General features: G+C 37.1%; 1 protein-coding gene across 1 annotated transcript in view; it reads left to right on the top strand.

The window, feature by feature from the left end:
- LOC124170286 overlaps window positions 1-17,001 on the top strand; it is a 54,813-nt gene extending 37,812 nt beyond the window's left edge. Inside the window, exons 2-5 of the mRNA XM_046548996.1 lie at window positions 5,148-5,309; window positions 6,164-6,346; window positions 11,093-11,212; window positions 15,891-17,001. Of these exons, the coding sequence (XP_046404952.1) occupies window positions 5,196-5,309; window positions 6,164-6,346; window positions 11,093-11,212; window positions 15,891-15,965 (492 nt within the window). The 5' untranslated portion in view covers window positions 5,148-5,195 and the 3' untranslated portion in view covers window positions 15,966-17,001. The remainder of the gene's footprint in view (window positions 1-5,147; window positions 5,310-6,163; window positions 6,347-11,092; window positions 11,213-15,890) is intronic.
- The last annotated feature ends 212 nt before the right edge of the window (window positions 17,002-17,213 follow it).

Here is a 17,213-nt window from a genome sequence, read left to right as displayed (position 1 = left end):
GGAAAAGATGAATGAAGAACATTATAACAGCGCTTTATTAGTTTATGAGATCATTTCCTTGAAAAAATAGTTTTATTTCAGTTACTTAACTTATACTAATACATATCATTTTTCGTTGGTTTGAAGAAAATTTGTTGAATACTTTCGTTCCAATTCAGTACTGATTTTGCTTAAAGAATTTTGCGATTTTTGCTTCTAGGGGGACAGCTGCTCCCCCTGGCCTTCGCTGGGTACGCCCATGTTTACATATGACATTCTTAATCAATTTATTTAATACGATCGCTTCTAGCTTTATCTTGATTTATTTAGCTTTTTGCGCACAGTCCTTAGTTCATCGTAAAAATATATTTATTAAGTGTATAATCATTTTGCGTGCCCAATATCGTCACTTTTCGGTGACTTTGCAGCGAATGAGCGTTAAAATATCTCAAGCGCGCATACGGAATATCGTCTGCAGTCCCAACCGTGACGTCACGCTCCCTCATCCCACTCACTTCCCCGCCGTGCGATGTTGGCCACAGCGTTCCGCCCGAATGGCACGTCTACTTACTTAAATGGTCTAAGAGACGGAGAGTAAACAACGGCCGCCGTCTCCGCGACGAAGGAGAAGAGACAAAAATAGAACGGGACTCACACACCAACAAAGGGGCCGATTGTGTAACTTGGCTACCTTTCGATCGTTAGAGATCCGTTCACTCTCGATTGAGTTTCCGGTATTCGAACGTTAGCTGTAAGTGCGATTGTGTATGGACGATCGTCAACAAGCAATCGAAAGTTACGACGTTGTCATATTTACTTGGAATTGGGAATAAGTTTCGCGATTGTTTTCCTTGAGCGCATGCGCAGTAAGGCCGAGAGTGGCTGTGTTTGTTTTGAAAAGCGAAACTAAGTTAACAATATTGGTTTCAGAGACAATCGGCCAATTAAGTTTATATTATTGAAAGAATTTAACTTTGCGTATAAATCAATCTTTCTCAATTCAGTATTAAATACCTTCCTTTCCGTTGGAGCGTAGCTGATATTTGGGATAAGTAGTTTTTACTCAGATATCGCTGACTATTTAGAAATGCCGCGGTAAGTCTCCATTTCGTTACTTTTGCAATTCGCTAAATAATAACTTGTATCATTTGTAATTGACTTAATTCATTTAGAGTAAATATATGAGCGGATATTCGATATTGATAGGCTCTCGTCTTCGCCGTTGTGTGTCTGCAGGGAGCAATGCCGCAGAATATTGAATATTTGCAAGAAATAAAAACTGACGAGTGTGAATTAGTACGACGTCTTAATAATAGTCATAAGGTAAACAGTTAAAAAAGCACGTAACTCATGAAATAAATAAGTACGTTAATATTCTCAATCAAAAACATTCTCATCATCACAAACCTTTCACCTATTACTTGAAAGAAAAAGCAAATATGCAGAGTCATCTTTGATATCTCCTCTCGTCTCAAACACCCGAATATCACTTCAAAAAATTTACCCTTTTTGTGGAAACCATATCGCATCAGAGACATTAATTGAAGTACATAAACCATATAAATTCAACTTAATTTACGACGTCATTGAGAAGTTAAAATAAACTATTTGAATACATAAATTAAATCATTTACTCGTCAATAACCGCCCGATCATCCGAGTTAAATTAAACCTCGTAGAGAATATCATTTTGGCAACGTATTATAGCACAACTATAATTTACCTAATATACTATAGTGGAACCACGTTTAAATCAAGCATACAAAAAGGATAATTTCATTTGAATTGCACACACATTACATAGCGAAGCAATTGTAAACGTCCTCATCTTTGTATCGTATAGCAAACTAACACGTACAAATTGTATTTATCGATGTAATTTCACTACTTATTCACGTTATTAAAAACATAACACAATGATGTATAAATTAAATAGAATGTTTAATTCACTTAATTCCACATGAGATAATTTCATTTCAATTGCACACACATTACACAGCGAAGCAAATGTAAACTTGCTCATCTTTATACCATAGTGAACTAATACGCACAAATTGCAATTATTTATGTTAATTCACTACAAATTCACGTAATCAACAGCATAACACTGCGATTTATGAATATAATTGATTGCATAATTCACATAATCCAAGAAAAAGGACATACAACATGGCCATGAAAGGTAATAAACATTTAAATTCCATCCCAAACCTCACCTGCGAACGATTCGTTAGCCTTATCGTCAAGTGATGTGTTGACGAAGAGATGCTTTCGATCGAGAGCCGGAATACTTTCGAACGTAATGTTACACAATCGCTCCTTCAATTGCTTTCGAGTTGTTGATCTAAACTCCACGGTAACCGGATCTTTACGTTCGAACGTAAAGTTACACAATCGGCCCCAAACACACTCTTTTTCCACTCACGGATCGAGAGGCGTTCGTTCGAGTCGTTGAAATGAGCGATTCCCGCGAATCGTTCGTTTAATAAAACAATAGAGTTTATATGTATTGTGAATGCATTTGACGTTGAATTCCCTTCAGAAATACATTTGAATGGTGTTACAATAGGGTGGTTTCCTATTTCATTTTTAATTGCCTACATCGAAAGATTATTACTCCTGGAGTACGTATTTCACGCTATTAGATTTTTAAATGACGATATCTATTTTTCGCGATTAAATGAAAAGTGAAAATTTGCAAGCGCGCAAAAACGCGACGGCTAAGTAGGAATGCCGGGAAAACTCCGTGTGACGTCGTTCTGGTTCCGGCTGCCGCCGTGTGAGGCCACCTTGGTGCGAGGCTATGAGCGCCGATACGATGAAGGCTGCTAGCAGGTAGCGTAGAGTACCCTGCTAGCAGGTAGCGCTTGGTTTAAATAAGGATTATTAATACCTTATCAAACGAAGGAAACTTTCCGACCAAAGGCAGTTTTAATAGTTGATTATTAAGAGATGTTCCCTGAGCTCTGTGCCTCATGCATGCATTGGTAATCTCAGACGATGTAAAACTCCTATCTAATCGTCTAGAAACTAGGTCCCTGTGACGTCACGTGGAGTGGCATCGCATGGGTGCCAATCTGGCCTTTTCAAAAGAGGATAAAATTGGCCATTGCCATTCGTCTAAACTGGGATTTCTAAAGCCAAATAATTTGTATATTATGAATACACTAATGGTGGGTGACGAATCGCAATCGATGCCTTTATTACGTTTTCTTTGATGAAGGAAACTACTCTATTCGATAGGGCTCTTGCGCCTGAATTTTGACTCCAATGTTGCTATAATTTATTTTTTAGCCCGGTCAATTCCCTGTCCATCCTCGTCGACTTTAGCTGGTGTTAAAGGCCGTTGTACACGGGGAACCTAATCTGCTAATCTGACGTGCGTGCGGAGTCGAAGTCGAAGTCAGGGATGGCAATAGAAGTTTTTCCTGGATGTACACAATTACTTATACAACTTTTTTTATATATGAGAGCGCGACCCGAGTTTCAATGATGATGATGATTATTCATTGAATCCCGGGTCGTGCTCTCATATATAAAAAAGTGGTATAAGTAATTGTGTACATCCAGGAAAAACTTATAATGGAATACCACAAGGTTAACCAAGAATTGGTGAATTTTATGGCACTAGAAACTAAACGAAAGTCAAAACCAGCAACATTTCAATAGTTTCGTTCCCGGGAGGGAAATGTGGAAACGTGAACTCACAGGGGCCCAGAAGCAGCCATACGAGCAGTCAGGACTTTTGCGTAAGTCGAGGTCTTTCCTCCCTTTAGATACTCCTATTCGGACTCACCGTTTTCGTTACACAGTGGATTCCGTTTAATGGGTCCATTGGTTACTTGGGGCAGCCGCTTAATTGGGGCAGATCTTGAAGAACAGAACCCAATAGAGTATTCTCCGCTTAGTTGGGACAGCATGCCGTTTTATTGGACCATGAGTCGGCGACATAGACTCTATACTCGCAACGAAATTAAAATTTTTTGTTTTCAGAATACTATTTTTTTTCCTCCTTTAATTTAATCTGATTTTTCACAAATGTTCCTATTTTTGCCCTATCTTGAAAGCTCTTGTTGTTATATTATCCGCAAGAGGATAGGACTTTTCTTTAATAGGACTTAGTAAAAAACATTCATTCAGCATTGCCCGGGGCTGTGAAAAATATTTTTAACAAAAATGTTATAATTCTTAAAAATGATAATAAATTAACTAAACTCGTTCATTCATTAATCAAATTAATAGTAAAATAAACTTATGTTGCATTATAAACATTCTTTAGTCTTCTTTCTATCATTTTAATGTTTTTTTATGCCCATATACAGGATAGTTCGCCTAATTGGGGCAGCCGCTTAATTGAGGCAAAGTGCACAAGTCCCGATATGTCCCAATTAACCGGAATCTACTGTACATGAAGAGGCTGTCGGAGAAATGGCTGGGAATCTCCATTACTGGAGAAGAAATAAGCGGCCATGAATTAATGTACCTTCAGAACGTTCCCAGGATGCGTCTTTTCGAAGTCGTTGTCAACCATTACACAATACAGGCACCATAAAACTATTAAACTATTCACAACACTTTTTCACACACCCTTCAAGTTATGAATCAGTATCATCGTAGATATTTGCTATCGTCGTTACTGTTTTGTTATCACCATGGAGCGAGTCTGCTTACTCGTATTCTGACGTCACAAAGCGTTCTTGTAGCGCGAAAGAGTTTAGTAATGTTTGCAAACTTTGAAGCTCTCTAGCAACAAGAATATTTAGAATTATGAATTAAAATTTTGCATACGTTAATAAATTTAACATGCTTATCTAGACAAGTAAAAAAAATTACCTTTTTAATTTTATGAGAGCACCCCATTGCACGAGAACGTTATCAAATTGGAATGTGAAGAGTTTTTCTTAATCATTCGCTCAAATTATTCCATATCTCTCTTGCTTTTTCATTGGCTTCTGTCTCAGCAGATGGTAAAACCTGTTATAGGATGTCCCAAGTTCATTCCCCTTTAAGGAATGGCCACCCAAAATTTGGCCTTCCAAATCCATGCTCCCCAATTTGTGACGAGTTGGGACGCGGCTTTAGGTACCTAACTGGGGAATTAGAACGCATATCTTCAATTATAATTTAATTATATTGGCGAATTTCATCGTTCAATTATATCTTTCCAGGATTGCTGCCTTTTATTGCTGGACGAGTGAACTAGAAGAAACAGCAGAATGTCGCACTCCGTGACCATCACCAGGACGACCACGTCGACGACCACTTCAGCGCTGCTCATCAACACGGGGTACTTCAAAACACTGCCGGGACTCCTGAAGCTGGCGCAAGTCGTGAGTCGTATTTATAATCAACAGAGTTTGTTTATCGGGAGCCAACGGTCTCTATCGTATGTTTTTTTATCGCTTTGCGTTTAGTTTGCTTCGATTGGACGATAGAACAGCCCAGACTCCGACGTTTTTATTTTATATACAGAAAGTTGTGAATAGGGTGGTTTCCCATTTTTTTTAAATTGCCTAAATCGAAATACTACTATTCCTGGAGTACGCATTTTACGCTTTTAGATTTTTAAATGACGACATCTATTTTTTCGCACTTAAATGAAAAGTGAAAAATTTCAAGCGCACGAAAACGCTACGGCTAAGTATGAATGCTGGGAAAAGCCCGTATGATGTCATTCTGGTTCCGGCTGCAATTTTAGCAACAGGGTATCGATACTAGTTTAGTCAAAGATGGATGATTAAAGTCGAAACTCCCAACTTAAGGAGATTTACGTAAAAATACGGGGGTTCAAATATATCTACATCTAAATAATACCCACCGAGCCACATCTAAGGTGTTTGGCAGGGGGAGAAGAACCATCAAAAACGCTCATGTATAGAAGAAAAAAATGCCGATACTTTTCTCTATTCTACATTAAATGCTGTGGATAATGAAGTAATTTTTAATGAAGTATAGAATTTAAATTTTTTAAAGAAAACATCCATTGTGGTAAAAAAAGCATCCATTGTTGTGAAAATTTTAAAAAGTGACAGTAACTGAGCCCCTTTACAATTTTCTGATGATCAGTTCATTGCTTCTTTCACAGAGTTAAATATACGGTTAATTTTTCCTGTAAACTGTTCGATTTTTATTGTCGGAATGCTGATGTTGTTTGTTTTATTTTTTCCCATTGTTGCCGCTGCAGTTGCTTGGCGCTGTGTGCGTTGGCTTGGCCGCGCACTACTCCACCGGGTTCCGCAATTATGGCTACACGTCCGAGCTGTTCTACCTCCTCATGGTGACCACGTTCCTCATAGCGTCGGCGTGTTTATTCTTCTCCTGTTTATTCTCCCTCGCCACGGCAACCATCATCTCCAAGACTCTATACGTAAGTCACTCACCCATCAATAATGCCTCCATTAACGCGTTCAGAGCAAGGATATATCAATATCAACAATAACCATGCATATAGTTACAAGTATAGATATCGATGCCTAAGTTCTAACAACACGTATCTCAAAAATAGCAACTTTTCAGGAGAGCAAAAAAGAACGATTAATTTCTTTTACTTGCACACCGAAATTAAAAACCAAAAGTACATAAAACTAAAAAAGAAGCATCCATTTGCAAATAAAGAGTTGTTTTTTTGCTTGTATTTCATTTTTGTGATGTTATTACATTTTGTTTAACATACCTGTCTCAAACCAGCCGAATTTGAGATACGTGTTGGTATAACTTAAACATCGATATACAAAGACTATAAAGAATAAATTATAAGAGAATAACTTGGACTTTTTTTGACACACCATTAAATACTTTTTAAAACTTTGCTAATTCAACAGGTAGGTAAATGTGTAATACTTTTATAATTATTATTTTCTTCCATATTACTTTTGTGAGCTTTGATGAATTTGCGTTCTATATACCATGTCTTCTTTTTGTAATGGTCTTTCTTATTGAGTTTTGATTGCATAATATTATGAAGTAATTTATATCTTTTCTTTTTTTATAATTGTAATGGTTTATATTTTTTATGTATTGTACTTTTATACTGGGTGTCTAAGCCCGTTAATAAACCATTTTATTATTATTATTAATACACAATTGTAATATAGTAATGGGAATTACGCCCAGCGGCCATCTTGTAAATGAGTCGAATGTCATGTCAAATGACCTCAACTCTCAGTTAACTCCAAATACCATTCCATGCTGAACCATAAATTAAGAATATTAGAGAGGAGACAGCGAAAATACGCCATTATGGTATTGAAATAGGAATTTCGGCTGGCGGCCATATTGAAATACGTTAAATTACGCAAAATTTGAAATAATTCAGGTGTCAGTTTCACAGAGTAAATATACTTCTGATTATAATAAGTGAAATATTTCAAGCGCGCGAAAACGCGACGGCTAAGTATGAATGCTGGGAAAAGCCCGTGTGACGTCATTCTGGTCCCGGCTAACGCCTTGTGAGGTCACCTTGGGGCGATGATATATGTGCTGCTGCGATGCTGGCTGCTAGCAGGTGGCAGAGTACCCTGCTAGCAGATAGCGCTGGGCCTAAATGAGGATTATTAATGCCCTATCAAACGAAGGAAACTTTCCGACCGTGGCATTGGGCATAGACCATAGGCAACTTCATTAACTTTGTAACTCAACCTAGTGAAATCTACTACGTCTACAAAATCCATCTGCCACAATTAGTTGAAAACATTAATATAATAGCTTTTGCGTATTTTTAAAACGCATATTTTGTTGTAAAATAACGAAAATGTTTAAACACTAGCTAGTCCTACAGTTTACCCCGAAATAAAATTGATAAAAAAAAGGTCTTAATTTATTTGAAAATTTTCTATGATCCGAAAATTCGTGATTTTAATGAACTATAGATTAAATGTGAGCATTAAAAAAATACGTCGGAGCGAGCAAATGCTGCGTTGCCACGTCTTGTGCGCAAAACTTTGCTTCCTGGTAACCGGCACTGGCCCGGTTAAGCCCCGCTTGGCAACATGACATTAATAGAAGCTATTAGAATTCACAAATATCAATATTTTTATAGATTATGGATAATAGAAATTTTTCTAATAAATAAGGAAGTTTTTTATCGATTATATTTTTTCTTTCGGGGTAAACCGTGGAACTAGATAGTGTTTAAACATTTTCGTTATTTCACAACAAAATATGCGTTTTAAAAATACGCAAAAGCCATTTCATTAATCTACATTAATGTTTACAACTTATTGTGGAAGATGAATGTGGTAGACGTAGTAGTTTTCCCTAGGTTGAGTTACAATGTTCATGAAGTTGATAAAGCGGCTAATTTTATGGTGCACGGAGTCTCTTATTGCACTCCCGTGTCAACATTTTTGAATTTTTCATAAAACAAAAAATTATTCAAAATTTACAATAGAATTATATTTAAAATGACGCATAATTCATTCTAATGGCAGGCACAGAAGTCCAGATATAAATTTTCAAAGTATAGCGGCACATTATTTTGACGCCGACAGTAGTATTCAGTAGGGTGGTGCGAAAAAACTCAAGTTCCAAATTTCGTGTCGTAATAGTGCGGAAAAGTTGCGATACGTTAGTACAAGAAAAACAAAAAAAGAATTACTGAAATCGGACGTCATCTTCCGATCCCGCAAAGAACCTGAAAAAATGACAAAAATGAAAAAAATTGTTTTTTTTTTCGTTGTAAAAATAAATATATAAAATTAATACCTTATAACGCTGTAGCAAAAAATGATTACAAATAGCATAGTTTATTATTTATATACGCATATTTATGGCTTTAACTGTTATTACCGATTACACAAGATCATTAAAAATGTATAAATTTTACAATTTCGCCTATTTTTCAGTTTTTTAATAATTACTTGAGGATATTTTTTGAGAAGTTTTAATTAGCTCTTTAGATCAAAAATGACTATAAAACTGACCACTAGAAATGAAAGGCAAAATTGCACTTTAAAAAGGCAGCATGTTAACCCTATTGAAACCGAAAGTGAATATGTTGAGGTTTTAAATGACGCAACGCAAAGTTCAACAATCAAGGATAAATTCGTTGACTAGGAAGATTACATGCCTATTACATCCAAAAAAATATAAATCACCATGGCAAATGGGGGTAAAATTCCAAAGTACAGCTTTTCATTGTGATCAATACGTGGTGTCTCACCGTACAGCTGCTGCTATAGCATCAAGTGTACTTGTAGACCTTGGTGTTATAACTGAAGAATATACTTCTAAGTTCATTGACCGATGTAGAATTAAAAGGGAAAAGAAAAATATTATAAGCGATTTGCAGCAAATCCATCTTGATTTAGGTGAGCTACACGGTTATACTTTGACGGAAGGGTAGACAATACCATAGTAATAGAAATGATTGAATCGAAGGAGTACTGTCCGACAGTTACAGCGGAACACCATTCTCTAATAAAAGAACCGGCTTTCTTTTGTGTATTTGAGTTATGTTTCTCCAAGCTCCGGATCTGCTAAAGATATAGTGGTCTCCATACTATCTTATCTCTCTGATCAAGGAGTATCATTAGAGTTCTTAGAGTTAGTTTGCTGTGATGGCACGAACATCAACATTAGATGGAAAGGTTGCACTATTAGAAAGCTCGTAAAACACCAATGACACCCGCTGCAGTGGGCAGTTGGGTTACTTCATTTCATTGAATTACTTTTGTCATATTTTTCAGTATTTAGATGGTGAAACAAGTGGCCAAAAATCATTTAGTGGGCCAATTGGACTAATATGAATGGTTATGGAAAGCTTCCAAACTGCATTTCCAAACAATTGAATGTGAAATTCTACAAGTTGATAGATAAATTTTGAGCAAGGACCAAAGATACCTTATTGACATTAGTCAAGCAATCACAAGTGGCGACTTTCCAAATGACTTAGCAAACCGGGATAGTGGACCATTTTCACATGCTAGATGGCTCGTGTGAACAGAGCAAAGGAAACCTCTCGATACATACCTGGATATTAAAAGAAAGTAGTTTTCCCTATTATTGAACGAACTCTAACTTTGATCACGAAGAGAATGTATTGATGGCGATGGTTTTTGATTACAGAAGGCACATTAGAGAGCCAGGGCTAAAAAGAGTACCTATTTAAAGCCAGACAGACTTAACCAAAAGGCAAACCTATCGTAAACTTCATTACTCCTACCACGAACTTCGAAATAACTGACCATATAGAATTGATTGCCTGGAATGTAATCAAACTATCTACTCCACCTCTTCTTATGAGAATAATTACTAATGAAGAAATAGCTTCCTTCATTGAATCTGGCGATAAACAAGATTGGGATATTATAACTTCCCATATCACACGCAAGCAATGGAGCCGTGTGTGAAATTGGTAACGGATGCATCCCTTAAGCTTTGTGGCTATCGATCCAGAGATGGATTTATTAGGGCTAATTTAAATCAAGGTCCATAATGCCAGACCTTACCACTAAATCGCAGCACAAAGTAGTTTTCAAAAGTTACAATTTAAAAGAAGGACAAAAAAATTTAAATATTGTAGAAGCAGTAACCCTCATTGGTTGGATGGATGGAGGGTGTGGGTAGAACTCAAAGTGCAGCCACCTCTCCGCGGTGAGTTCTGGGTTGTTTAAATATTATTAAATCATATATAAACAAAGGAAGAGCTGCATAATCAAACATGTATTTTAGACTAAAATATTACCTTAAGTTATTATGACACAACTCTGAAAAAACGGCTAAATTGCAAAATTTATACATTTTTAATGATCTTGTGCGATCGGTAATAACAGTTAAAAGCCATAAATATGCGTATATAAATAATACCCTATGCTATTTGTAATCATTTTTTGCTACAGCGGTAAAAGATATTAATTTAATTTAATTTTTTTACAACGAAAAAATAAACAATTTTTTTCATTTTTGTCATTTTTTCAGGTGCTTTGCGGGATCGGAAGATGACGTCCGATTTTAATAATTCTTTTTTTGTTTTTCTTGTACTAACGTATCGCAACTTTTCCGCACTATTACGAAACGAAATTTGGAACTTGAGTTTTTTCGCACCACCCTAGTATTCAGCCAAGTGGATTGGAGTTGGGTGTCTCTCATATTGTTTTTCCGTCTCATATTTCAGGAGCTCATGTACCACGCCATCGGCTTCATCCTCCTGCTGGCCGCGTCAGCAACTCTCCTCGTCCAGGTCAACAATAAACAGTACCGCGGTTACTATTACGAACCCTTCTTGGCGGCGTCGGTGAGTATCAAACATCCACACCACTGTATTTCAACTAGGGCTGTGCTAGACTCTCGGCGCGGCGAGAGTCTCGCCTGGGTCGAGAGTCTTGACGAGACTCGAGAAGTCTCGCCCCTCCAAGATTTCTCGAAACCCGTCGAGACTCCCAGCTCCTCGAAAAAAATAAAACCATTTCTAATTTAACAAAAGTATTATTTTATGATATCTTATATATTTCCAAAACTAGAAATAGTTGTAAGATCGACATTGACAACTTAAGCATATTTTATTATTTAATAAACCAAAATTGACTGGTAACCATGAACCTTAGTTACCATAAATAAACATTTCAAAAAAGCGTATAAAATTCTATAAAATTAAACTATGATTTCTTCTTTTTTGTTAATTTACAAGTGAATGTTACTTTTTTACTATAGTACTACAAAAATAAACAATGGTGTAACACTTTAACATGCCTAAGTATCAAAATTATATGCACAATTTCATTTTAAGCCTTGATAATGGTTTGTAAATAAACGGAAACGTCGGCAAAATTCACATTTCAATTTAAAGACTACACTCCAAGATTCAAATTTTATATTAAATATTGAGGTCAGGAACAGGAAGTAATTTTTTTTCCAAATCCCTCGTTGGGAACTCTATTAGAATCGTGCACACTCTTAGAAAAATTGGATGCAGAGGGTAAATCGTTAAATAAAATATTTTTATAGTGTGAATAAATCTATAAAAGTCGCAAGGGATAGCTTGGTAAACTCTATCATCGTCTGATTGCAGTATTCATCGGAAATTCTCGCCTTGCCGGGGAGTCTCGACCGGTGTCGAGAAATCTCGAAGGGGCGAGACTTCCCGACTCTCGTCAAGACTCTAGACACAGGCGAGACTCTCGCCGCTTCGAAAGTCTCGTCCCCGCAATGCCGAGAAATGAAATTCTCGTCTCGACCATCGAGACTCTCGCACAGCACTAATTTCAACACTGTTTGGGGTCCACAAAAATTGCCGCGATTAAACTTTTTTAAGGCTAATATTATTAAGGCGTGGATTCCAAAAAAATCCGTAAAACAAGTGTGCCCTTACCACAACCAAATTTGACTTTGTTGAAAAGATGTTTTTTGTACGTGGGAACAAAGGTTTACTACCCCAGTCATGCTTTATTTCAAAGTCTTGGAAAAGTTTTTGCTAAATGCACATTCTTGGCTTCTCACTTAAGAGAGTGTAGAACAAATATTGTTATAAAATATTGATGTAAATGAATTATAAATACTACTTTAGTTGTTTTTTTCATGTACGCACTTAAGCTTGGTCAGTATAGATTATCAAGGTAACACAAAATGAGCTACACGATATGTAAAGCATAATGTATTATTATTTTGGATGGTAGCCTCAAACAGGTTATCCTTCGCGGCTACCTAAAATTACTCAATTTTCCAATTTTCGTGTATTTTGTGTGTGGAGTAATACAATTATTATTATTAAAAAACATTTATACGAAAGCGACATCTATAATAGTTTCTAAGATGGCGTCTGTGACGTGAAATAAAACCAATCGTGGCTCGCTCCCCTATTGGCCATAGGGACATATATGTCCCATGACGTAAAAAACTTCATCATCATCATCACTCGTCAACTATCCTAGGATTAGTTTGACGCAGCTCTCCACTCAGTTCTCCTATCAGCTAATCTTTTCACACCTACGTATTTCCTCTCTTTCACATCTCTCTTTACTTGTTCCATATATTTTGTTCGAGGTCTTCCTTTTCCATTCTTGCCTTCCACTTGTCCTTCGACGATTGTCTTCATCAGGCCATCATGTCTCAAGATGTGGCCTATAAGGTTGTTCCGTCTTCTTATTAAGGTTTAAATGAGGCTTCTCTTCTCTCCTACCCTTCTTAGGACTTCCTCGTTACTAACTCGGTCGATCCATTTGATTTTCATCATTCATATCCCTTTTACTGCCACAGGGCCGATATATATCGGCCCTCGCTGGTCGAGCGAAAACTGCAAGGGGCCGATATATCGGCCCGAATTATTTGAAATTTTTTCGTGATTGTGGCCTTTTCAACGCCTGTAATTTATATAAACTCTAATAATCTATGTATGGTTGTAAGATATAAATATATCTTAAGTATTGGGAAAAAGTCTAGATGCATAATATAAAATTAAATAGCTGAAAAATTTTAAAATCTGAAACGTTGCAAATTCCGAAAAATGGCCTTTTATGAATAGTATCACATTTCGAAGGCCTCTATCCTTGCTTTCTCCGCTGCTGTCAATGTCCATGCCTCACTTCCGTATAGGAGCATACTCCAAATGTAAGTTCCTATAAAATGTTTCTTTACTTCCATATTTAAGTTTCCCGCTGTTAGCAGGTCTCTCTTTTGGTGGAATGCTCTCTTCGCCTCGGCTATTCCGCTGATAATTTCCTTCTGGCTATTTTTGTGAAAATTAAAGCCCAAAGGCGGAGTTTTTCGTAGCAGTTCCACATGCAATGTGCGCATAAAGGATAAAAAGAAAGTCTTTTTATAATTGACATCCTGATTGATTTGTTATAAACTATCAAAATTCCACTTCGTAATCATCATTTCGAGTGAGGTTCATGGCAAAGAGGAAACTATAATTTCTGAAGGATATCACAAGAAGAATTTAAAACTAGAAGCCAATAGCATAATTCTTCCAAACAACCTGTTCTTACAATAATACACCTTCTCATTTGATTTTGAGAGAAATTAAAAAAAAATTGGGATATATTTTGGATCCTTGGACATCAAAGGGTTAACAGATGAAAAAAAAAGAGTTCCCATGGCCGTAAAATTTGGCGCCATTCGTCAAACTAAAAAACGAAAGATAGGAAAACCCTCCTGCGATAGTTGACGGTAATGTTACCTCCTCAACAAAGACTACCACATCCGAATACACGTAATGCCTCGTTCACACTACAATCGTTCTCACGATAGTTGTCCGAACTAGCAGTGTGAATGCATGTCCTGACAATAGTTGACGTAGTTCCGAACGTTGCCACTTTACGATGGTTAGGCGCTAGGACACAGGCGAATCCAGGGGGGGGGTGCACGTGCCCCCCCCCCCACCCCCAGACCCTCAAAAATATGCAAGATTTTTAATGCGGTTCCAATATCATTGCGTTCGTTTTGTATTACGAGGTATCCTTATGCTCCCCCCAGAAAGAAATCCTTGATCCGCCCCTGCGCTGGGATACCGGATTAACTTTATGACCGTTGACCCCCATTGTGACCCTTGGAAATCAAAAAATCAACAATACGGATCTATGAACTGCCTAACCGACTTTGGCATCCTTCGAAACTTATGGTTTGACACGTTGGTTGTCATGATGGCCCGAACTTTAGCTCTATGACCCCCATTGTGACCCTCGGAGGTCAATTAGTGAATAATACGGGTATTTGGACAATACCAATGACTTGGGCACCCTATAAAACCCATGTATCGACACATTTGTCGGTATGCTATTCCTTTTGCCGCCCTCATGACCTTGAAGGTGACCTTACTGGGTCAACGGTTTAATTTTCGTAAATAAAAATGTTATTTTCGGGTTTCTCGTGTCCGAAACCCTAAGAATTGATATCTTGGTCAATGAAATTCAGCCTTTTTTCTATCTCGATATTTTTAACATTGAAACCCCGTAAGGCAAATTCAAATTTTTAGTTTGGACCCAAATTGTGAGGTCAAAAGTTCAAAATTGTAAAATTTTGCTTACACTCGACAAAACTTAGGACCTTTCCCCATAAGTGTGCCAATTTTCATGAACATTCCCACACAGCACAAAATATCCAATGGATATCCACAATGTCCACCACATATCCATATCCATGGGAGATGTCTAATACATATACATAGAATATCCATGGCTGGATATCCATCAAGAGTACAATCAATGAACATCCAATGGATATCCATGGCTGGATATGCAATGGATACTCATGGCTGTATATCCATTAGAGTACACCCATAGATACATTCATTAGACTTTCTATGGTAGATTTATTATTGAAAATATTGAAATTACGGTACATGGTAATTGTAGCATAAATGTAAAAATCGATTTCTATACGTTTTAAAAATGTGGAAAATTATATTTTAATGAGGGCAGCAGTTACGTAAAGTTCGAAATTTATTCTGGAAATCAGGATTTAGTTCATATTTTCCACACGGGCATGTTTCGGCATGCGTGATAAAAGAAGACTGCGTAATTTAATTGACATCGTGAGAGATCGAAGGCTTTCGTGACGAATACTTTTCATGATCTTCACGGGTTCCGCACTGGGTTAGGTTGCGTAAGGCCTTACCCGAAAAAAATTTTATCAATGAGTCAAGTAATGGTGGACAACAATTCTTCCTGACGACGTAAACAATGGGAGTCATAAATGTCCACAGAAACCTCGAAAGGATATCCAATAGATGCCTAATGTATATCCATGGTATGTCCAGATAGAGGACATTTGGATATCTAATGGATGCCATGGATATCCAATGGATATCTTTGTGCTGTGTGGGTTGCTCTATGGAAAGTTACTAAAATTACAGGTCAAAAATTACACACGACCCTTGGGACATTCTGTATATATTTTTATATCTTCCATCATGAATGCAATGTATTTCCACAACTTCTGACATAGAATTGTTAATTTTTTTTTCTTGTACTCCATAGATAATCGGCCTGATCAACTCTGCCCTCTATCTGCTGAGCGCCATTTTCGGCTACAGGAACTACAGGGGAATATAAGCAGCGGAAACATCAAAATACGCCGGACATCAGTAGCCATGGAAACTGTTTACTTGACTCTCCGTTTCTGGTGTTCGGAAAAAAAACAAATGAAGTTGCTTGGAGAGAGAGTGATGGTCATCGGGTAGTAAAATGCGAATTTTGCAGTGGAGAATTCTTCCTCAGTTGGTCTCTGTATGTGTCGTCACCCACAGTGCATTTAAATAGGTTTACAAAAGTCGCCACTTGCGTCGCTAGTGGGCAGTGCGATCCGGTTTTCCGAAACAAGCTCGAATAAGATCGAAATTGATATATTCTTGATTGAACCATCTACTAAATTCATGCTTACAAAATGCTATTCCAAATATAACATTGCAAATATTGAGAGCAAATGGTTCGCACTGCCGTCAACGCCGCGTTGCGTACTTTTTTGCAAACAAATATTACCCGCTTCAATGTGTCTTTAAAGCCAAGTGGGCGTGGCTTAACCGTGTTTAAATTAATTTCTTTTATATTTACATCACGGAAAAGATCTCATTTGAGGGAGAATCTCGCGAACGGATAATTCGATCACGGATAAACCGCTCACGGAAAATCAGGAAATTACCGTATTTTCAATGCGGGTATGAACTGCGCCCAAAGAGGCAATATTATTGCAGCATCCGGGGGACAAACTGGGGTCTCCTAAGTAATCTCCCCGACGATATTTACTACTCAATGACCAATTGTGGTGCCATCTTGCGTCAAGTGCTTGAAATGTGTCGTTTGTTGTGCCTTTCAAATTTTTGATCACGTGCCGTCGAATTGGGCTTGCATGCTTGTGTGAAGTCCTTACAAAATAGTTGTATTTTCGTACGCTTATTTCGTAATCCTCTCTGTAGATGACATTTCAAATAGATTTCCGAATAATATACTTTTCTGAGGACACATTAATTGTTTCCTGAAAAATAACGTCATTGTCATGCAAGGAAAAATAACAGAAATGAGAAATTCTGGGTCAGATATCTATAACCTTTTCAAAGATTTAGAAGAAATATGGTATGATTTTTTCATTATACAGGGTGTCTCATTTATCTTGACCACCCGAAATAACTTATTGTCTAGATGCAAATTCAAAAATATTTGTCAAGCAAATGTTCATTAGCCGTCAGGGGGACATTTAATCAGCATGATTGCCTTCCTTGCAGCTTTGTTATTTACAAATATATGAACAGGGGTATTTATTTTTTAAATGGAGGAAATGAATTGCCGAATAAAAAATGAATGGTG

Source organism: Ischnura elegans, chromosome 13 (assembly GCF_921293095.1).
Source record: "Ischnura elegans chromosome 13, ioIscEleg1.1, whole genome shotgun sequence".
Taxonomy (NCBI): domain Eukaryota; kingdom Metazoa; phylum Arthropoda; class Insecta; order Odonata; family Coenagrionidae; genus Ischnura; species Ischnura elegans.
This window is presented reverse-complemented; position numbering and strand designations above follow the sequence as displayed.